Below are 23,457 nucleotides of genomic sequence, written 5' to 3'. Positions count from 1 at the left end.
ACCAAGTGCTCAAGTTTCCAAATTAGTCACCTAATTCTTACAGTGGAGTTCAATCCTTTTTAAGGCTGTCTTCAGCTTGATCATCCTGTTACATGTGAAAACATGAAATGTTACTCACACGTTCAAATAATTACCTGAATCAATAGTTCTAATTTTTTAATTGCCTGCTTCCTTTAACTGTGCTCCATGAACAATAATTGAAGAGAAAGAAAGAAAGTTCTTAAAATATTCTATGTTAAATGAAACTTTGTTATGAATGTCAATTGTGATTGCAACAAAAACATGGTGAAGCTGCAATAACAATTATCTTTCCAGATAAACAAACCATGATGAAGCATGCCATCAATAAATTTAATCTCACCCAGTTTGAATTTAGAATCCAAAATCTAATTTACTTACTGGTGAATAGGAAAAAGATCAATGTGTTTTTCCTGCTTTCGTCATTCTAAATATCACAAATAAATCATGCCACCACCTTCATTCAGTGTGATTTTTTTAATGATGTCTACCTTTTCTCGTGGACAGCTATTTTTAGTATCTATCTTTTACCAGCTGACATCTGAGAAGAATGAAGTCCGCACTATCTAGCAGTTCCTGATTTCTTGTACAGTCCCTGTCTACTCGGACAGCACACTTTCCAGGTGTTGTTGTATCACGGCATCGAGTAGGAAAGGAGAAGGAGGAAGACCAAACACCACTTTCGTAAACCTCAGCACTTTCAGCTCTTCAGTCGATTTATCTTTAATCCAATGGAATCTCAGTGCGTCACGTTCAGCTTCTTTGACACGTGTCTGTAGGAAGGCCTTTGCATATCTCTCTCTGGTTCAACCACCGCTGCAAAGATCTTGGTCTCGTTCCGGCCGGACTTCGACTTAGGTCCCCGTTGAACACACAAGAGGCCATCCAGATCGTCAAATCCACCTGCCGACGACTGGTCAAAGCGCGGATTAACGACTGTCACAGAAGACTCAACCACTACAATAACAAATTACAACAACTACTTGACAAACTGAAACAGCAGTTACCGACTATCTTACTCGACACAGTCACAGCTATTGCCGACAGACGAGCCGACAGCACGAGTTACCAAGCTCGTGACAAACATCAACAAAAACTGAGGCGACTTCAACATAACAAAGACAAAAGACGACAAAGAACCGACGACAACTGGGTCAGGAACATCTCTTCCCGTCCCTTAGACAAGACTGAGACTCAAGTACTATCTTACAGACTGAAACACTCAGTGACGCCTAAACGTATACCGACCGAGTCTATTGTATCTAGTGTTGAGGCGGCTCTTTCTCGTCAACGAGACTTATCAGAACCTGCCAAGGACAACATCAGAAGTAAAATTGCTTCCACGATACAATCGGCCTCTATAACTGACAGCAACTTAACCAAAGACGAACAACAAGCACTGAAACGACTGAAAAACGACAAGAACATTGTTATACTACCAGCCGACAAAGGACGTGTTACTGTTGCTATGGACAAGACTGACTACTATGACAAAATGGACGCACTTGTTAACGACAAACAAACTTACGAATTACTTAAACGTGACCCGACGCCAGCACTACAACGCAAACTCAACAACAAACTACTTACGCTAAAAAAGACCGAAGCCTTTGACACTCAACGCTACTACCGACTGAGGTGCTCTGTACCACAACCACCTAAACTTTACGGACTACCGAAACTACACAAACCTGGGATACCTATGCGACCTATGGTCTCATTCTGTGGGTCCCCGACGTACCAACTGTCGAAATACCTTACGACGATACTGCAACCACTGACTGACAAATCGAGACGTAAACTACAATCAACTGAGAACTTTATTGACGCTATCAAAGACGTACAGATACCTGACGACTACAAACTTGTGTCTTTTGATGTGAAATCACTGTTCACCAGTATTCCACTTCAATTGGCTCTACAGTGTACTGAAACCGCCATCCAACAGTCTACTGATGCACTACCATTACCGACAGAAGACATTATGGACCTACTTAACCTATGGCTTACATCGACTTACTTTCAGTACAATGGGAAACACTACAAGCAGTTGCACGGAACAGCTATGGGGTCGCCGGTCTCCGTTGTTGTCGCAGAAATTGTGATGCATCGAGGAACGCGCCCTTGCAACTTGCCGACAAACCATACCGCTTTGGTTACGCTACGTTGACGACACATTTACCGCCGTACACAAAGACGAAATTGACGCTTTTCACAATCACCTTAATGAAAAAAACACCGACATTTAGTTTACCAGGGAGATCGAAGAAGACGGCAAGCTTCCTTTTCTCGACTGCTTAGTAGGCCGAAACAACAACGAACTACGAACAACAATATACAGAAAACCGACGCATACCGACAGACTTCTTGACGAATCATCCTGCATCCCGACTTCCCACAAAACTACGACTATCAAGACATTGACAAGACGAGCGCAACTTGTTTGCAACACACCGGACAGTTTATCTGACGAAAACAAGTACCTTGACCGTGTTTTTGACAAAAACAACTACAACACTGACTTCATTAGACGAAACACTCACAGGGCGACCGACACAACAGAAACTAACAGGGACTCCACATCTGTCACGACTACAGCTGCTATACCTTACATCAAAGGCACTTCTGAGGCTATCGCGCGGATCCTACAACCTTACAGCATTCGTGTAGCTCACAGGCCTATTACTACTTTACGACATTTGCTGACGACTCATTAACAACGTGAACAAACCAACAAACAGACCGACAAACAACAGACGGATCGAAACCGACCAATGACTGTTAATAAACTCTACACGAGTCTTCCAGCCAATCACATCACGGCTAAACAGACCAATCACGTTCAACAGACCAGACTTTATAACATCATCGACTGACAACTACTCTTCACTTGACTCTGAAGATGACTACCGCACAGATAGTCGAAACGTCAGTCACCAACAACAGTTCTTTTCAGAACTACACTCACCCGGACGATCACACTACACGAACTAAGGATGGAATCTGTTGCGGACAATAACATTCCAAACTTCATTCTGTAGTGGGGGACCAGTGTGTAGACATTCGTTCAAAGATGGCATACCGTCATACGCACGGGCCAAGGCGTCATATACCACTCGTAGCTTGGTTGATTCTGCATTCTCGCGTATTACCGCTTGGTGGGGCATGTAGAATTCTTTGCCTGTTACTTTCGCTGGTGCCCTCTCAACTACACCTTCCTCTAACTGTTTCCGAATTATGTCGTCGTACTGGTCCAGCATATCTATTCTCTTTAATTTCAGTAGAAGAGAGTTCACTCTGCGCACACTGCCCGTACAATTATTGGGCAACTCAGGACAGTTCCCTTTCCAGGGTAGTCCAGTTTCGTATCGGCCGCTGGACTCCCAGTTAGTTGCTCCTTGAATTCTTCGCGAACCTCGCTCTGGTGAGAAGTTGGTTTGTCCTCTAGTCCTAGGACATCTAGGGCGCAGAGTCGGTTATGATAACCCGTCGAATTCACGACAAGGTACGCGTTGCCTAGATCTGTTCCGGGGGACATCATAGTCCACCCAAAACGTGTACGCTATGCCACTGGGTCTCCTCTACGTCCGACCCGCAAACTACCACTTGTCCGTATCTTGGCAAAGTCATTAGCGTCGATGATCACGTGCGCAGGTAAACAAGCCTTTGTATCACTATCCTCCATCTTAACACCTCTCAGGTGTTGACTTTTTACGAGATCGGAATACCTTGGGTTGTCTACGGTCAACAGTTCCCTTTTTTCGATTTTCGTCACATTTACATTTAGTGAGAAATCTCCAGTCACAGAACGCATGACAACTTCGTAGACTTGCATAGTTCTGGTTTCAACGTCTGTAAGCATGGCGATTTGGCGAAAACTCGAACTCTTCACTTTAGCTTTAATTAACTCGATCGCAGTTGACGAAACATATGAATGGTTAGAGCCACTGTCTGAGAGAGCTCTGAATTTATATCCGCCCATGGTTATGACTACTATGGGATGAATAACACTGGAGTCGCCGATTAAATTTGCAGTCATACCTGATTCTCGTCTTTCCTTCTTGTCACATATCAAAGTGTGGTGCTTTCCATCGCAAATTCTGCAAGTATTTCTGCTCTTACAATCGCTGGCTCGGTGTTTGGCACCTGTACAATCGAAGCACAAGCGCTTATCGGCAATTATTTTCTTCCTTTCTTCAATGCTTTGGACATTATCACAGTTAATTGCCTTACGTTGTTGGCTACAACAACAAAGACTCGCCCCTGGGCTCGCCCTCGACTGGTTTCCGGTTTCTTGTCGGTTCATTTGAAATGGGATTATTAATTGTCCATTTCTCCAGCGCCTCTAAGAATTCCACAAAAGTCCATTCGCACCAATAATTATTTATCATAGCAAGTTCGTTCTTTATCACGTCAAGCTTGTCGAAGGTAAATCGAACCGCGGCGTCCAATTTGGATAAGCTTTTCAATGTTCGCAATGACTGTACATTGAACAGCAGCGTTTCGTAAAGTTCATATATATATCTGCTTTACGTTTCTCTCGCGCACGGTGGGCAGCTCCAAAATATTCCTAACGTAAGTTCCCAGAGTAAATCTCTAGCCTTTTGGTAACCTCCAGTCGTAAACGGAAGACCGTCGATGAGATTTCGTACCTTCAAATTTACTAATTCTTTCAAAGAGAACTTTGTAACTTCAGTGGCACTGGATTCATCAATTTGACTTTCGAACTGTCCCTAAAAACGCAACCAATCTTGCGGTGTTCCGTCAAATTTTGTGATCACGAGCTTGGGCATTCTCACCACATTGCTAGGCATTTACACGTGCACATTTTCCGGCGGTTCCGTTCGAGCTTGTTTCAGCTTCAACCTCTTCTTCTCAAATTCCAATTCCTCCGCATGTGCTCGATTAATAGCTTCTTGTTGTTGCACAATTTTCTCTTTCTCCAGTTCGACTTCTCTTTTGTGCTCATAGAGCACGGTTGCGTGTTTCAGATTACGATCGATTGGTTCAATTCGTTCTGCCAATTGGCGTATACAGGCATCCCCCTCGTTAACAACTTTTTCGATTTCGTTGGCCCATTCTAGAACTGCCTCATCGTCCTCACAGTTCGCCAACTTCTGTTCCTCAATGGATTTCTTTAGCTTGACTACTGCCATCACTAGTGCCTCAACGGAAACTTTGTGTCTCTCAAATGCCGTTCGATCATCTCTCCTTGAGACATTTCCTGTCTTCTTCAAACGAAAATTCAATGTCTTCAATTTGCCCTCAAGTTCGGCAATTTGTTTGTCCATGATTCTCAACGCTGTCCTGGCAGGGTCGCCACTGTGTCGAAAACGTGAAAAAGCTGTATCACGCTTCTTTATAAACTCACGATTTATTCGCTTGATTCAAAAATTTTGCTATTACGCTTCGGTTGACTCCCACTCACAACTCTCGGCTTATTAGAAGGAAACAGACTCAACGTCCCGTTGTAAGCACGTGGAACAGTGTCATATATGGGACGATAAAACACGTGCTGCAAACAGGTTTGCTTAGTTATGTGTAAATAAACGAAATCCCTTATAAATGTTAATCACATTGAGAATAATTAACGTATCGCAGAATTTCCAACACTATCTCTGTATGAGGTATTAAAGTTTTTCACCGCTGACCACTTGTATTTCAGTCTTTTTTCTTCCCGCGATTGATCCGATGGTAACTCCATAAATCCCAGCATGCAATGCGAAGTTATTCACGAGCTTCGTGTGGCCTCTTCGTGAGGGCCTGGTAACAGAAACGGCTAAGGCGGGGCACGAACAAAAAGTGAACTTTCTCTTAAGCTCAACGAAGCAATTCCAGCCCTGATCATGTAGTAAAATTTCTAGCCCATTAATCATGATCTTAGTGGCAGAAGCTAGCCGGCCTGTCTTTTCCTGCGGGCTCACACGTCGCCCAGGGGACCTAGAGGAGTGTTCTACTCTCACCGATTTGACTCAATTTGCTGAAAGGTTCGCAGTTGGGCAATTTCTTTCAATAAATCATTGTCAATAAAATTTCCAGGGAAGAGGATCTGAGAACGTGAGTTAGGTAAGCAAAAAGTGTTCGTTTTGGGTATACGGTGGTCGAAAATATGATCTTCGTTCAAGGTCAGACCTCAGGCAAAATTCTGACGAACAATCCCTAACTAGCCAGGTGGATTTTCGATGGGCTCTTTGGAAAACACATAAAGCAGCCGCCTTTCCTCAGAAAGCAGACAGGGGAGGAAACTAGTGAGGCAACCGCTTCTGATGTGGCTTCCCAAATATTTAGATTAAGAGATGACACTGGCCAGAAATGTTGTCTAAGACTGACTAGTTGATAGAGCAGGAAATCGCTCGATACTTTAGCCGCTTATCTGCCCTAACAAAAATTGGTTTATCGAAGAGGTTCCCCTCTGTAAATATGAATGAGGCCGATGTCGGTAATCTAACATTAGAGGTCGAAACTGACCGAACAAGGCAGAAGATAAGGAGGGACCTTGCAAAATTTAGACGAATACTGCAGGAGAAGGTACAGCTGCTTAGGCTACAAAAAATACAGACCTTTGCATCTCACTATTCTTCCAAATTTATTGTCTTTGTCTATGCACGAGAACAACTCGCTATGTCTTCGGATTTTTTCATCAAGGGAAATTTGCAGGAAGACTGCTGGCTCATACTTTAATGAATTTTACATTCATTAGTCTATAATTTTATTGTTCATTATCGCACAGTTCACAATAAGGAAACTGTAACAGTAGAGGAGATTTTAAAGTCACATGTCGCATTCTTGTTGACGTGCAAGTTCCCGTTTCTGACAACTTCGGCTTTTCCAAACCGTGGTGACGGGAAACTCTGTCCTCCTCATTTGAAAAGAAATATGGATAGCCCCATAAAATTCATTAACTGTATTTGTATCGTGACGCGTGATCGTTCTTGAGAAGTAAAATTGTTTATCTGTTTTCTCAAGAAAACACTTCTAGAAAGTTCTTAAACCTTCTGTTACTTTATTTGCCTGTTTTTTGACTGCAATTATCGTCTGCGTTTGCCATTATTTTCGCTGAATGTCGTGGCTTTTACGTGCACCTGCGAGCCAGTTGGTACACAGCACTCTTTCGAGTTTCTTAGCTTGGTGTCGGGCTCAGGAGGGTTTTCAAATACACCCAAACCCAGTGGGGAATGGCACTCGCTTGCTCGCTCGATTGGTCGATACCTGTAAACTTTTTTCAATTTTAGGCTTTTGAGTGCATTTGATAGTTTTTGGCGAGTAATAAACAAGCGAAATGGCGACCTTTGCTGCTAAGAATAGTGTTGAGATGAAAAAGAAGCCAATGATAATATTAAAAGAGTTAGTTTTTTTCGTTCTAGTTTCAACAAGCGGCGCTAGCAACTGGCAGGCGTTCGAGGATTCACAATGAAATAAGACAACAACCTTCGTTTTCCACAAAATTGTAATTTACAATCCTTGAACTTGAAAACAATCCGACGATTCATTAAAAATATCACTTACTCCGAAGCGCTCGGAGTTTTACAGAAAAAAGCTTTTTCTGTTGTGGCGTGAGGTTGGGGACAAAATCGATCATTACATTTCGTATCGTGTGTTTTTCCTGTGTAAAGCAACAACAGGTGCCGGCGACTGATGAAATTACAGGTTAACACGAAAATCAAATAACACCTGAACAAATAATTTTGGCTCCCGATTTCCAGTGAATTTTTAAAGAACAATTTTCTTTTAAGTTTCGAGACAATTTGAAGATACTATATAGATATTACATACTAAAATGCGAAAGGTTTACACCACAAAATGGATAAATAGGCCTGAAATGAAATTCTATCTTGTTCTCGATTATACGTTGCCTAGCACGTGACCAAAACTTACCCAGGTGGAAATCCAAAATGACCGCGGCAGTCTTGGCTTAGTTATGTCACTCAAAACTCGTTCCCGTTTGTCTCATCTGATAAAGAGGGAATCATTAATGTTTTCATTACGACAGTATTGCCTTGATTTTCAAATATTTACAATGATGGAAAGTAAATTTCACTTTTCACTCACATCTACTTCCAACCTCTTCTTTTGAACCAGAGACACAAATGATATGTAAATGTTATTTGCCGGCTGGGAGGTCCGTATGGTGAAAAACATTTCAAGACCGAGGTCACAGTTTTTCACCATACGGACCGACCTTTAGCCGGTAAATAACATATTTTTTTTTTTAACTTGACGAAATTCTTTCCGAAAGAACCCGAATGATTTAGGGCTGTAAATACGGCAAGATATTTCATAAACTGAACAATTTTTGAGCGAGTAAATGGTAGTTAAACTAGAAGTGATGCAAATGAAAGAGAGATGCCTCACCGAAACATTTTCATTTCCGTAACGATAAAGGTGATTTAAAAGGCTTTGAAAGAAACTTTAAGACATTATTTTTACAAGTATCTGTCACAATCTCACACCTGTCAATTAGGGAGCACATAAGAAAAAAAGCGCAAGAACATTTGAAAACAACAGAATTAGTTTGGCGAGGACTGTCACGACAATGTTTTCTTCAAAAACAGTCAATGGTCTAACGGAAAGTATTATTCATTCTTATCGACAATTCATTCATGTACGAAGATTTACCTCTGTTTATTAAGTAAACAACGAGGAAAGTAAATGCGAGTAAATTCAATTTGTTTTATTTTGAAGTTGTGAGAGTTTGTTCGTTTGTTTGCTGCAATGGCGTGTGTAAATCTGGTCTTTCCTCCACAAAAACTAAATTCGAATGGCACACTCCAACGAAACAAACAGGGATTTAATGCGGCCTTTTCTCATTAAACTCCTTCAGCTTCTATTGTGCAATTTACGGTACAAATGTCCAAATTGAACGGGCTCGGAAAGACTCACCGACAGCGTAAATTTGTTGTAGAACTTAAATTAAAACTTCACTCGCTCTTTTGCTACGAACAAATTGCTAAAGAAAATTCAGTTATTAAATGAATGAAAGTTCAATCTTTCAGTTTAACTGTAACCAAATACTTCACGTTTTAACTTTCTATGTACTTTTTGTGAACGATTAAATTTAACTTGAGACGGTCTTTAGGCCGCTTGTCAACCAACGTAATTGACACTATTGCACTATTGCTTATACAAATTCATTCTGCAACCAATATTTTTCTGTCGACCAAAGTGATTTGAGACAGAGAAAACAGAGGATTCATAAGTTATTTATTGGCTTGAGGTAGTGACCGACGTGTTTGCTTAATGTTTTGTTAATGTTTTCATTAAGACAGTATTGCATTGATTTTCTAATATTTACAATGATAGACAGTAAATTTCACTTTTCACCCACATTTACTTCCAACCTTTTCTTTTGAACCAGAAACAAAAATGTTATACGTTTAAAACACATGACATCATCCACATTTCTTTCTGTTCCACAAAAAAAGATGAATTTTAATATGCTGATGACCGTGAAAAATGGAACTAATATTTTAGTTATAGGCACAGTGTATAGCCACAGTGTAAGAATTAAGGATCTTTCCAAGAAGACTTACATTTAGCCATACGCATATTCATTTAAATTTTGTACATTTGTTTTTTTTTTTGCGACCACATGCCCAGTGGAAACCAAATTGCCTCTCTTCTTGCTTTTAGCTAAGTAGTGGTATTTCGGCAACGTGGATAAGTTCGTTCGATTTGTTTGGATTTGGATTTTATCCCCTTTTGAGGCGTTATTTTTCGTTTCGCTTCTTGTAATGTTCATGCTTCTCTTGCTCCCAACAGATACACCTAAGAAAGACTTTGATGTCGGACTTAAACTCAAGGGAGAGTTCAAACAAGAGTATGAGAACTTGGAAAATCCAGAGACAAAAATGCTTGTCAAAAAGATTGAAAAAAATGTGAGTGCTTTGGTAAAAATAATTATGATTAACTTTAAGTTAGTATTGTAATATTTCAAGGAAAGAGAGAATTATTTTGGAACACAGCCCATTGCATATCATGATTTAAAATAGTTTAGTAAGGTGTACGTATGCACCAGGCGACTGCAAGGCCCCATCCGATTTCTACACGGACATCATCTCACTCAGAATTAGGCGAAGAGTGGTGCTTTTCATTTAGAAATTAATTTTTCTTGTATTGGGATAAAAATATATTTCGTATTAAGGGCTTCGCTCTTAATGTCGTTTTAAAACATCAGATTGGGGCATAATTTTCTCCTTGTCAGTACATAGAAAGTAGAGAACATAGAAATGGAATTTTTTTTTTCCAGATGATGGAAGAATTCAAAGGCACTGGTCTCGCTAGCGTTAAGGTGCTCAAGCTGAGGTAATACGTTTTCAAACTTGTGTACGTTAAATCAGAAACTTCCGGGTTAATTTTGTTCATCGTGTAGTCTTTGCGGTACTGATGCACAAGAAGCGCTGAGGGCGCAAACCAATCATCATTTTTGCGTCATAAGATTATAAACTGAACCAACTATAATCTCTTTCTTAACTTACATGTCGTACAGGGGAGTACGTGTGATGCTGGATTATTTATAGATCACTTAGAACGTCCTTCTTAAAGCTGCACTATAATTTGCGAGTAATATGTCGCAACTCAATGTATAGAACAGGGTTTGTTAAGAATTACAGTGAGTCATATGTGTACTTAAGACACCCAAGATAATGAGCTGTTCTGGAGAACAAACCTTTTGGTAATATTTTGATAATAATCTACAGTTTGTGAGCCAGATCCTCCTGGTGATTTTTGTTGTTTTAAGATTAAAATAAATTTAAAATTCACGAGGAATTTTTTTAAAGACAAGATGATGACATGACTCATGCCATCATCAGTTTATTGTGTTGTATCATTTAACTTATATTTTAAACGTTACATAAACAGTATGCCATCCGTTTTAATCGGTAGTTCAATCGGTACCGTTACAATAGTTTAAGTAAACACTCGTGCGCGCAAATGTAACACTTGGAACGTTAACTTATTTTTTTCTATTTTTTTGGAAGTGAAGAGAAGTTATTTTGCATCTGAGTATTCAGCTCAGGTTTCAAGCGGCTCATTTGCAATGCCTCCTTAATTTTATGCAATGAGTTGTTTTGGTTGAGTCTAGAATCTTAAATCACTCAGCTGAACATTTTTGACCTAGAACTAGGAAGAGCACTCAACTGCTTGTGAACACGTTTTACGATTAAAATGAAATATCAAAATTTGAGTATTGAAAGGATGGAAGGCAAGATTGGAAGGAGGAGAGCTAGAATGTTTATCGAGGAAGTCCAGGTTTAAATTGCAGAGCCTAAACACATTACTATTTATTTGCCTTTTTATCTAAAAGTGTTTGACTTCTTGCTTACCTCTCAGGCAAGGAAGTATCATTGCTGACTTGAAACTAACATTTAACGATTCTGTCGGAGAAAGTAGTGTAAATGCATTGCTGACACAGGCAGCGAATAGGGGAAAAATTGGTGATATGGAAGTTGAAGAGATTAGCGTTGGAAAAACTTTCCCAGGTTAGTTCTTTTGTCTTCGTCAATCGCTGCTGTTTTGGAGATCACGGCACTTTGCTTAGTTATTCTCCATTATCTGACAAAGCCAGATTTTTGGAGACACAGTTGATGACTTTGTACTTTGAAAGCTAACTTTTTGAGGTGTTTTAAACTAATTCAGAGTTTATCATTTCCTCTCGCCGGCTTAACTGCATTTGGAATTACTAGGTCCGGGATTTCTTTTCCCTTAAAGACCCGTAATGATGAGTGAAAATGTGCCTGGGTGGCTAAGCATTTAAAACTGATTGAAATGAGGCTTTTTTTTTGTATGTTTGTATGTATGTTTCAGAGCCAACTACAACATCAGTACCACCTAAGGACTGTGGAACCTTCTTTGAGGGAGAAGATTGTGAAAAAGGTAGGGATTAATTTTTTTTTTACAAAATCAACCTATTGTGTGAAATTATTATGTTAGTGATAGTGTTTAGTAGATTTTAGTGAAAGGGGAGATGGCCATGATCTCGGAGCGGAATCACGAAAGACAAGATTGGCATGTAAATTGTCAACTATTATTTTAATGATATAGCGTACTGATTGGCCAATCAGAGGGCGCGTATTTCATTAATCACGTTGGTGATTTCACTCAAAAAGACATTCACCGATTGTATAACAAGTTCAAATGATTGCAAGCTTATAACGTTTTCCAAACTTTTTTATGTTTTCCAAAATAGTACATTTTTGGATAAATCAACGGTTTTTCTCTGCATGTTTTACTAATCTCTTGAAAAATCAATAGCCAAATTTTGCGAATAAAAATTTAAAATGAATTCAAAGTTTATGTTTTCCTCTGCAAGATTTAGTATTTCCGTAACAAAGTTTGTGTTAATGGTCAACTATGAAAATATGTATAAGGTAATTCGTTTAAAATTGTTCAAAGGACTAAAATTGTGTCGCAGAAATTCTGCGACCACTCGTTCACTGGATGTCGCAGAAATTCTGCAACCACTCATGCAGTGGGTGTAGCAGAAATTCTGCTACTACTCATACACTGGGTGTGGCAGAAATTCTGCAACTACTCATACACTGGGTGTCGCAGAAAGTCTGCGACACAATTTCAGTCCTTTGAACAATTTTAAAAGATTTGTATGTGTCATCAATAGAGCACAAATATATCATTTAAATCTTGCATTGACTTGCATTGAAATCACAGGGGAAATTAATTCTCAACTGTCTAATGAAAGCCTTAGACCCTTCACCATCCAGAGGAAAAATGCTAAATTGACAGAATCACAGATTATAATTAATATCTCCACCAATGTTTACAATAGGGAATTATGCTACATGTGTATCTCAATTAAAAGGGCAAAAATAAGCTTTTAGAAAAAATGATCCTCTTTCTCAGTTAGCTGCAACTGCTTCCAAAATAAGAAAAATCAAACCGTGCAATGTTGCCTAATAAGTCACAAAATTATGAAAGGGAAAGTATGCGGTAGACCCACTCTACAAAGCCATTTTGAGGGCGCCATCTGGTTTTTGCCGGGTTCTACACTGAAAACAACGACGGACTCTAAAATCTGGTCAACTCTTGTCGCTGTTCTCCACCATTTCTCGAAAATAATCGGTGTCGAATCTTTGAAAGATATTCCTTTGCTGGACCCTCTGGAGTATCACCTCCTGAGAGGAAACCTAAGGTATGAACAAACTGATGCATCTCTGAGGGTTTATACATGACTCGTGATTAAGACCAAATTAAATACGACGCGTGAATTTTACTGAAAGGTTAAGGTTATTCGTGAATTTATGAAACTGTGTAAGGCGAGATTTGATATCCTGAAGTATACTTGAACCCTGAAGTTTTTGTTTTGATGTTGTTGCTTTTTTTTCCCATTACGTGAAAACCTCAAGATTTCAATAAACCTTGCACACAAGATGAGAAATTAGAAGATTTCCCTTTTATATCCGTGACGCGTGAACTGATTTTTCGAAAATTCGCCAGCAGTACCTTACCGGTCCTCTTTCAGCTCGAATTATTTCCAACGAATTCCAGGGGTGCGTCCCAATTTGTTTCAGTAAACTCATGGCCAATGCTATTTAGGAAAACACACAATAGTTTGGAAAGCGTTTGATATGATACACACTCTGTTTTCTGTACTAATTTTATCATGATGTCATCGCTCACTGCGATGGCATCATGATAAAATTAGTGATCAGGTACCCTGGATGGTGTAGTGATGAGAGAGCTTGCCTGTGGCCTGGGTTTGATTCTCGGAAAGTCTTGGTAGTTCCCATTCGACAAACAGGTTTTATTGTGTTTGCTGTGTTCACATTCAACACCGAGGTATATAATAAGTGTAATTCGAACAGCTAAAATTTCGGGAAATTTTTCAGCTAGTAGCCTCATTATTAATCCATAAGTTTTGATTTTAATCAAAGTTTCGAGCCCGTTTTGTTAACGTGACTATCGAGAAACCGGAACCAAGTTTCATTTTTTTTGTTAAAAGTTTCTGAGCATGTACCCCTATTAAACTGAGCGAGAACTTGTTGAGTATATCATGCAAGTAATACAGTAGGCAATCTTTGAACAGCTATAGTCTGTAGAAAAAAGCTGCATATAATCAAGCCTTTTACTCGAACGCAAGCTGCTATATTACACAATCGTTATATTGATTAAAGTATAAAACTGTCAACTTACTGAAAAAGAGCTGTAGGCGGTATCGAAAATTCATTAAGTTTTTTACAGTAGGTTAGATGCATTTTACTAAAGCTGGCAGTCTTTGTTACTCTTTTCAGTGTGCCCAACAGATATGATCCTCGATGAAACATCAGGTTCCTTCTCCTCTCCTTATAATCCATGAAACTAAACGCCGCTCACCACGATCATCCTGAGCTACTTTCGCCTTCTTTTGAAAGAAAACGTATTTAACATTTCTCTTTCACGAGGGTCTCAATGGGGTTAGCCATAAAATGGCCAAAAGCTCTACACGTTAGGCGTAGAAACAGACAGATTATGAAAGTGTGTCCACTAGAGTACCCAGCAGTCGTGCTACATACCATCTCACTGATAATATATTGATTTAGGCAAGCCTAAAAGTGGAGCTCTTGTTAATTTATTTTCCAGCCCTTCATTATACTGAATGAATACTGCAATAAAACTTTTCAGCACTGGCTGAAGAAGAGTTTCTTCAATGAATTGAAAGACCAGTTCGGGGGGGAGGTGGGGAAAAATTGACGAAGTCTGGAACCTGGGGACGATATTCTCACAGCTACACGCATGCTAGTCAGTGGTATCTTCTGACCAAATTTTATGAAGATAGGGAATGTTTTCTTCTTCAGAGGAAGCGCATGATGTCAGCATTAATTGAAATTGTATTCTATTGAGCCCGAGTTATAATTTCGGTTTGGGAAAATGAGCCAGAATTGAAAGAAACGACAGTATACACGTGCAGTGAGCACAGTAAGTCAGTAAAACGATGCGCCAGAATCGTATGGGCTTCTCTTATATCTGCTCTTAAAGTTGCCAGGCAGGAATGCTTACCCCACTGTTTTTCCCCCAACTTTTCAACCTCCCCTGTTTAGCGTAGAAAATAAAAAAAAGTAATTTTAACTCGTGTTTGAATCTATGTAATTTTTTAAAACTTTTTCGCTTTCGGCTATTGTTGTTTAATGATTGTCCTCTGGCTGGAAATACACGATGTCTTTTTGAGATTTTTCCTCTTATTTAATTCGATAACCTCTGCTGTAACTACATGTAATGTGGGTGTCTTTAAGAAAACTTGAGCTAAACCTGAACTTCATTTTTATAGCACAGAAATCAATTACAAACATCAAACAAGTTTTCTCTTAAGTTTAAAAGTTGAGTTGATGTTTTTATTGGCTATATTAAATAGGTTGAAAAGTTTTAGATAGCATTTTCTCATTTTTGCAAATAATAGAATTTACTTGGAGGTGGAGTTGTTGCAACATGCTAACATGAAACGCAACAATACATTTTATTGATATGGGAAAAGTTTTCATCTGACTATCTGAGATAAATGTGCATAGCTGTGTTTAAATCAGTTTAACTCTTATTAATTCAACTAAACAGTTAAGAAAAGCATTGATTCTATGTATGTCATCTATTTAAGATTTAGTTACTGTTCCTGGTCCAGTCCCATCTGAACCAGCAAAGGTGAATAAGGATGCTATTTATGGCTCAGTTATTGGGGTCCTTGCCTTTATGTTCGCTGTTGCTATTATTTTTAATGCCTGGAAACGCCGCAAACGTAAGTAGAGTGAATTACTATATTCAGTTGGTAAATGCTCTTATTCAAGATTCTACTAACCTAGATTTATGATTTGTGGACGATTGACAAAAGGAGATTCATTCGAAGAATAGAATGGAAACTGAGAAGGTGAAAAGAAAGAGGAAACAGCAAGGAGTCGGAGAACTTGCAGCATAGTAGAGTCATTTTGCAAAGTCTTTCAATTCATGACACCAATTGACGGCGTTACTCAAGACCTTGGGCAAAGTTTTTCCCAATACGGACAGATCTAGGCTGCTGAATAACATTTTAATTTTTTTCCCCTTAAACTTAAGGAAAATTCTCTCCAAAAGAACCCGAATGATTTAGGGCTGTAATTACAGCAGGATCCTCCATAAACTGAACAATTCTTGAGCGAGTAGATGGTAGTTAAAATAGAGGCGATGCAAATTAAAGAGAGACGCTTCACCGAAACATTTTCATTTGTGTAATGATAAAGGTGATTTAAAAGGCCGCCCAACAAACTTTGAAACGTTATTTTTACAACTATCTGTCTCAATCTGACACCTGTCATTTAGAGAGCGCGCAAGAAAAAAAAAGGGCATATACAGTTTTGAAAAAACAACCAAAGTAGTTTGGCAAGGACTGTCACCACAATGATTTCTTCAAAAACAGTCAATGATCTTACGGAAAGTATTATTCACTCTCTTCGACGATTCATTCATGTACGAAGATTTACCTCTGTTAATCAAGTAAACGGTGAGGAAAGTAATTGTAAGTGAATTCAAGTTTTTTATTTGGAAATTGTGAGAGTTTGCTCGTTTGTTTACTTCAATAGCGTGTGTAAATCTGGTCTTTCCACCACAAAAACTAAATTCGAATTAGACACTTCAACGAGACACAAGGAGACTCAATGCGGCTTTTTCTCATTGAATTCCTTCACTTTCTGTTGTGCAATTTACGGTACAAATGTCTAAATTGAACGGACTTGAAAAGACTCACCGAGAGCGCATATCTGTTGTAGAACTGAAAACTTCGCATGCCCTTTTACTTCGAACAGATTGTTTGAGAGAATTCAGATATTAAATGAATGAAGGTTCCATGGATTAATTTAATTGTAACCAAATTCCTCACGTTTTAACTTTCTGGTACTTTTTGTGAGGGATTGAAATTAATTACAGACGGGCTTTAGGCCGCTTGTCAACCAGTTTAATGACTCTTTAGCTTATACAAGTTAATTTCGAAACCAATAGCTTTCTGTCAGCCAAAGCGATTTGAGGGAGAGAAAAGAGAGGATTAATGAGTTAATTATCGGCTTGAGGTAGTGACCAACGTCTTTGCTTAAAAATACTGCCCGGCCGGTAAAACAAAATAGATTTATGAAAAATGGCAACGAAGGTAAGAATGAACTCAGCGACTCACGAGAGCATTACCGTTGCCCGTGGGTAGAGATAGGAAAATACGGAATGCGCAAAGAACCAATCACATTGCCGGATTCCTTACCGTGCCCTCTGAGGATAAGATAAATAATATTATTATTACTGGAAGTACTTTCAAGAGAAGGAGCTGGAAATACATGACGCTTAATTGATGAGGACTTTTTGAATTTTAAAATAATTTAAGCAGCTTTTTTCTCTTTATCTAATGTCATCTCTTTCCTTCTTTCCACACTTCTTAGGTGAAAAAGATAATCGGTAAGATGTCATTACAATAAAAAGTTAATATAGCATCTATAGATCAGATTGGTATTGTTTGTTTTTGTAGTTCTGAGAAAAGTTTCTCAGTTGTTCTCAAAATGTGTCAGTTGATATTTCCAAAAAAAACAAAAAAAAAACAAAAAAAAAAAAACAAGAAAGGGATTTTGTTGGTGAGGTTTAGTCAGTTTCCTAGAAACTATTAATTTTGATTTTCTTTTAGACCTAATACAGTCCTTAAGGAGTCACGTACGCCTCACGTTGTAAGTATGGGGTGCATTTTTATCGAATAATCTACTTTGTGATGATCAACAACTATCTGTTTGGCAATTAAATGCTGAAAGTTAAAGCAAAGCATGCATACCTTCAATTTTTTCAAGGCCCTTGGGACTTGAATACCGTGAATCAGTTGTATAGAAATGGTGTTACATAGGAAGTAACAAAAGGAAGATGAGTTTTTATTAGTCTATTACTTATTATACAAATTAAGTTTGGATTTCAAGGTTCATTGAAGTGCGCTTTACCAGCCTTTTGCCCTTATTTCAAGAAATTGAAGCTGTATTTACGAGTCAAATCTTCTTAGTATTGATTCACAAGTGCCCTTAGAAAAGGCGTTCAGTTTAGTGGATGACATCATAATATTCAAGAATTCTCTAAACTTATCTCATTGTCATAAGAACGGTAACGGTTGCGTGTGATTCTCCTTTATTCTGGTCGCAAAACGAGTGAATTAAAATGAAAAAAAAAAACGCACAATTCCATAGACTGGAGAATGCACCCATTAAATTTTGCATGATACTTCCCTAAGAAATACGAGACATCTTCCTTACTCGTAGCCAATCCGTATGGGGACAAAATAGGCCAGACTAAGTGTGAATCTCTTTTCGCTGGAAAACAGAACGAGGGAATTGAACTGGAAAGTAGCAATGGGAACCTTAGCACCGTGGTGCATCATGCTCCCGGAAATTACATGGACTTGAATGAAGTTAGACCACTGAATGATCCTGCAACGGACCCAGAGCGAAGTTATTTAGAAATAAACGAATATGCACCCCTGCACCCAGGAACGCGCTCATGGGAAGTGGAAAGAGAAAATGTAACATTTGAAAAGATTATTGGAAAAGGTGCCTTTGGTCAAGTCGCCCAGGGAAAAGCTTCAAACCTTCGAGGAAGAAAGGAGACAATTACAGTTGCCATAAAAATGCTGAAAGGTACTCTATTCATTGCCTAAAGAGCGTTTTAGTTAAGATAAGGCTTTACTGTTACTGAATAGTCGTTCTTTTCTTTAGGTAACGCTACAGACATAGAGAGGAAAGATTTGCTGTCAGAGCTTGAAGTCCTGAAGAAACTCAAGCCTCATCCACACGTTATCAAGTTGCAGGGTTGTGTAACTGAATCAGGTGCAGAAAATAGAATGAAACTACCTAGTTTATGTCTCTTTGTGTCACCCTGACAACTTAAAGCTTAAATTGCTCTGAATTCATAATTTCTTGCTCTCTCATTATACCTAATCCTGTCATTGTTGATCTTAACAGTATCAGCAAAGAGCATTTGTAGCAATTGTGCACGATAAATAATTATTTTGTTTTATCGTTACGAGTTCCGGTTCACTCGATTTAAGATTATTTATCCAGTTTACCGCAGATCCTGGGTTAAATTTAGAATGCACTTAGCACAAGTGCAAAGTTTTTCGTTTTCCCGTTGCTGTAACTATCACTTCAAAGTGATAACGTAGCTGATGTTCTTTGTTGTTTTCTACATATATTTTTTAGATCCTTTGCTTGTACTTATCGAATATGTCCCGTATGGAGATCTCCTGGGCTATTTGAGAAAGAGCCGACATTTAGAAGATAACTACTTCAAGGACCCGGATATTAAGCCTCAGACGAGTTTGACTTCCCAGCAGCTAATGAAGTTTTCCTGGCAAGTGGCTGATGGTATGCATTATTTGTCCTCAAAAAATGTAAGTCGATTTTAGTATCAAAATTCCCTTTGCTGTCTCGGCGGCAATAGATGCAAGGGATACCTTTTTCATTTCAATTTCCATCCACACTTTTTTGTGCATGAAGTAAACTTGGATACAAGTGACTCAAGTTGGAACTTGTTTGATACTTAAACAAGGGAAATCTTTCCAATATGGTTGGATGGAGCTTAATAGGATAATAGAGCTTTCTGTTTGCAATGATCAAAAGCGTCCATTACATCTATCACTTTTGTTTCGTTGCAAAGAACAAAGTTTTTCCATCCGACGCTTTTGAGCAGTGCAAAATGAGTTATTGAATCAATTAATTATTCATCAATGCTCTGTATTATGTACGACAGATTATTCACCGCGACCTTGCAGCCCGGAACGTCTTGGTTGGAGAGCAAGAACGATGTAAGGTAACCGATTTTGGAATGGCAAGGGACGTATGCCAGGAAAACATCTACGAAAAGAAATCAAAGGTTTCTGATTTCGTTATCATGATATGTTGCGTGTTTGGCTAATACCGAAGTTTATTAGGATAGATATATCCTATCTCAACCTCTTCTCACCTTGTTTCTCAGTAATGTTTAACACTACATCATCGCCAGATAAACAAAAGGAAGAATCATCTGCTCTTTTTCTTCAACATTTCCTTTCCATGTTTCGATAGGGAAGACTGCCAGTAAAATGGACAGCTTGCGAAGCGCTGTTATACGGACGATATACGACGAAAAGTGATGTGTAAGTGGATCTAATAAGCCGATAAACAGTTTTAAAGAGTTAAAAAAAACCGTTCAAATCTATTCATGTTCAACCTATAATTTAATTATACCTGTACGTGTCAACTTGCAATGAAGCCTGATGGCATTTTCTTTAATTAGATGGAGTTTTGGAATTGTGCTTTACGAAATCTTCACGATAGGTATGTCAGATAATTGTGTTTCAGTGTAATTTATATAGATGGCGCACTTTTTGATCGATTCCCTGTCTTCGTGTTTAACGTCTCGTCTTAGGTGGCTCTCCATATCCAAAGATTGACGGAAGAAAAATGGCAGATTTACTGACTCAGGGTTACAGGATGCCTAAACCACGACACGTGGACGATACCCTGTAAGACCATGGAGCATTAATTTTTTAATCATGAACTTGCTGTGAAAAGTTAAGAATTTTTTTTCATTACCTCTATAGCTCTTTAGCAACGAGAATGGCCTTCCAGACCTAAACAATCAAATATCAATCTATGGACCATTACTTTCTTTGACTTCCTAGGAATAAGGTCTCAACTTTCGTGCTTAGGTAGCTCTGCAGAATGTTATGAAAAAACTTTTAGTAGAATTCGTATCACCAAAATCCAAGTTTTATTTTATTTTTTTTGGTTTTATTTAGTTACAAGATTATGCAAGACTGCTGGCAAGAGAACCCAGATGATCGCCCAATTTTTGAGAATCTTAGGAATGATTTGAAGGAAATGGAAAATCAACATCAGGTGGAATATCTACAAAATAAATTTAAGCAAGGCTTAGTCACCTTTTGATTTAGAAGTCGTTTAATAGATTCTCTTTTTTATTTTCCTTACAGAGGCTCATCAACATGCAACATTATGACAACATCCTTTACGCAAGCATGGATTAGGCTCTTGTTCAAGAATTGTGGAAACAACTCTTATCATAATAGGCGGAAACCGTCTCTTCCACACACCCCAAACAATAGAAATTTTAAAACTAGATGTGTCCTGATGCTAAATCCAGTCCCTTTTATAATGCAGCTAACAACCAAGGGAAGTACCCTGCCCATAAAGCGACGTAAAAGTCGGAGTAAAGTGATCCGTTGTTGCTAATTACCATGTAGTTTAATTGGTATTTGGTATAGAAATCAAGGTGAACCATTATCTATTATATCAATATTTAGTCAATAGCTATTAGAATGATTAAATTAGGATAACTGCGCACTTTAAGCGTTGTTCAGCCCACTTTATTGAATGTTGCACTCGAAAATAAGGTTTTGGTTAAATGTTAGATGTTATTGCTGACACACTTTAGAAACTTTAGCTGAGGAAGCGCTGGAGAAATTGTTTTCGTTATTGCATTCTGTCAGCTAATGGACATTTGAAGTTTGGAATGAGCCTGCATTTTGATATATAAGCGAGTAGCTTAAATGCGTCCTTGAATAAAAACTGCAACCACAAGCGAGCAGTGTGAATTTTCCAGTAGAATACACTTTTTGGATGCTCTTTCCTGTGCCATGTTGAGAGCTTCGTAAAGTCGTTTTACGTCGATGTTGTGGAACTCGCTGAATTTTCGGGCATCCTCGTACTCGTTTGTCTAATCCCCGATATCCGTCATGCCACGATTGCCAAGGACGCACGAGGCGATTTTTTTAAGGAATTAGGCCGATCGCCAACATTGCCATGATTCAGCAACATAGTGATCTTCACAAAACGCAATACTAGGCTTTGATAATCTCCGATATCCGACGTACCAGATTTTGGGGATTCACAAAAGTCACGGGTTAAGTCCAATGATTTTGATCTAAGCGTGCAGCTTAATCGCATATTGAGTAACTCGGTCTCTCATTTCTCGTAATGATGAGTGCGAGCGTGTCTGAGTGTTTTTACAGATACTACAATAGTACAGGCTGTTATTTGATTGATTTTGGTCAATTTTTTTTTCTGTTTTTGTTTTTGTTTTTTTTTCTGGTTTTTTGTTTCTGTTTTTTTTTTGCTTGTTTGTTTGTTTTTTTTTTCTAATAGTATTTTAACATTTTTTGCATTGTATCTTGCTTTCTCTTCAAATTTCTCCATCTACAGGGAGAAATTTGAGGAGCGGGCATTGAAATTGGCCAGGAATCCACTTCCTTTATATTAGAGATAAGTGGATGATACAATCACAATACTAAGTGCACCAGCAATGGTAACAAGAATGTTATACACGGGTTTATCCGATATCGTTTCTTTACTTTTTTTTGCACTTCTTAGATGAGAGAGTTGATCGGTAAGATGACTTTGCCATAAGTAGTCTAATGTATAAGAAAATACACGCATCTCATTTATTAAAAACAGATTTTCTTCATGTTTACAGCTGTCTGAAAATCTTTCCACTTTAAGAGAATTTTACGATGTGACTGTCATCCATTTCGTCTTGATAAAAGCGTCGCCTCAAGTATAATAGATTCGATGTTGAAACGATGCAAGAGTAACTAATTTAGGTCACATGATATCTTGTTACAAAAGGTAAGATTTACGTTCAGTGAATATCGACTCCTATGACGATTGATTGTACCTATGCTGTCCTTCAATTCCTTAGGAGCAAAAGAATCATGTTGGCCTGAAATGAAGAACGTCTACTCTGTTATAATTACGTGTAATTAATATCTGTTTGGCAATTGGTGTTTGACGTTAACCATATGTCATGCAGATAATATTTGGATACAAAGGTTTAAGTTCGCTGTGCAGGCTGTTCAAAACGACTCCCATCCAGAGTTTACTGTGTTGTATTTACAAATCAGATCACCTTGAAACTGATTCCCAAGTACGTGATTCTGGTTGAAATTTGGATGAGATTGCCTATTAAAACTCAAGCACTCTTCCTTGCCTGGAGCACTCTTCCTTCCTCGCCCTGCGAGGTAAAACGGAAGCGAGGGACCGTCTACGAAAACCTGACACTATTAAATCTATGCAACAGTACGTAACTTGATAATATTTCTACGAAATGGCCTACGAAACCGCTAGAAGGGAAACAAACGGACTCAGCAATGCTTCCTTCGAGATTCAGCCCGCAAAGCGTCAGCGGGATGGAATTTAAAAATCCTCATGGACCGTGCTCTCGGGCCCGTTGCTCGTGTCAGCATGGGTTGAAAATTTTACTAATAGTAAATAACAAAAATGCCGACGCGCAGGTGCATAATGAAAGCGAGTAGCAAGCAAAATCTATTCCAAAAGCTACTGTGGTTTTATACATTTTTTAATTTACTAAAATAGAAGAGCTTGAATGAAATTGAATAAATTGGAAATGGTTAAATGTGAAAGTTTACGAATAAATATGTTGCAAACAAGCACACGAAAAAATCAGTAAGTTTTCCCGAAA

General features: G+C 38.6%; 1 protein-coding gene and 1 pseudogene across 6 annotated transcripts in view; one reads left to right on the top strand and one right to left on the bottom strand.

Annotated features, from left to right (window-relative positions):
* Positions 1 to 23,457, top strand: part of LOC136282012 (uncharacterized) — a 52,250-nt gene that overhangs the window by 26,264 nt on the left and 2,529 nt on the right. Inside the window, exons 15-30 of one of the 6 annotated variants that reach the window (XM_066169110.1) lie at positions 9,778 to 9,893; positions 10,265 to 10,320; positions 11,350 to 11,498; positions 11,824 to 11,892; positions 15,599 to 15,736; positions 17,394 to 17,409; positions 17,633 to 17,672; positions 18,308 to 18,620; positions 18,699 to 18,809; positions 19,182 to 19,372; positions 19,732 to 19,854; positions 20,046 to 20,116; positions 20,257 to 20,297; positions 20,389 to 20,485; positions 20,762 to 20,861; positions 20,954 to 21,560. In XM_066169110.1, coding sequence (XP_066025207.1) covers positions 9,778 to 9,893; positions 10,265 to 10,320; positions 11,350 to 11,498; positions 11,824 to 11,892; positions 15,599 to 15,736; positions 17,394 to 17,409; positions 17,633 to 17,672; positions 18,308 to 18,620; positions 18,699 to 18,809; positions 19,182 to 19,372; positions 19,732 to 19,854; positions 20,046 to 20,116; positions 20,257 to 20,297; positions 20,389 to 20,485; positions 20,762 to 20,861; positions 20,954 to 21,007 — 1,685 coding nt within the window. In that variant the 3' untranslated portion in view covers positions 21,008 to 21,560. Of the gene's footprint in view, positions 1 to 9,777; positions 9,894 to 10,264; positions 10,321 to 11,349; positions 11,499 to 11,823; positions 11,893 to 15,598; positions 15,737 to 17,393; positions 17,410 to 17,632; positions 17,673 to 18,307; positions 18,621 to 18,698; positions 18,810 to 19,181; positions 19,373 to 19,731; positions 19,855 to 20,045; positions 20,122 to 20,256; positions 20,298 to 20,388; positions 20,486 to 20,761; positions 20,862 to 20,953; positions 21,561 to 23,457 lie in introns of those variants that run through there. The other 5 variants (XM_066169111.1, XM_066169112.1, XR_010718036.1 and 2 more) reach the window with 5 other exon arrangements.
* Positions 585 to 5,309, bottom strand: LOC136281576 (uncharacterized; annotated as a pseudogene).

Source organism: Pocillopora verrucosa, chromosome 6 (genome assembly GCF_036669915.1).
Source record: "Pocillopora verrucosa isolate sample1 chromosome 6, ASM3666991v2, whole genome shotgun sequence".
NCBI lineage: Eukaryota > Metazoa > Cnidaria > Anthozoa > Scleractinia > Pocilloporidae > Pocillopora > Pocillopora verrucosa.
The sequence above is the reverse complement of the archived record's forward strand: the minus strand, read 5'-3'. Positions and strand labels throughout refer to the sequence as shown.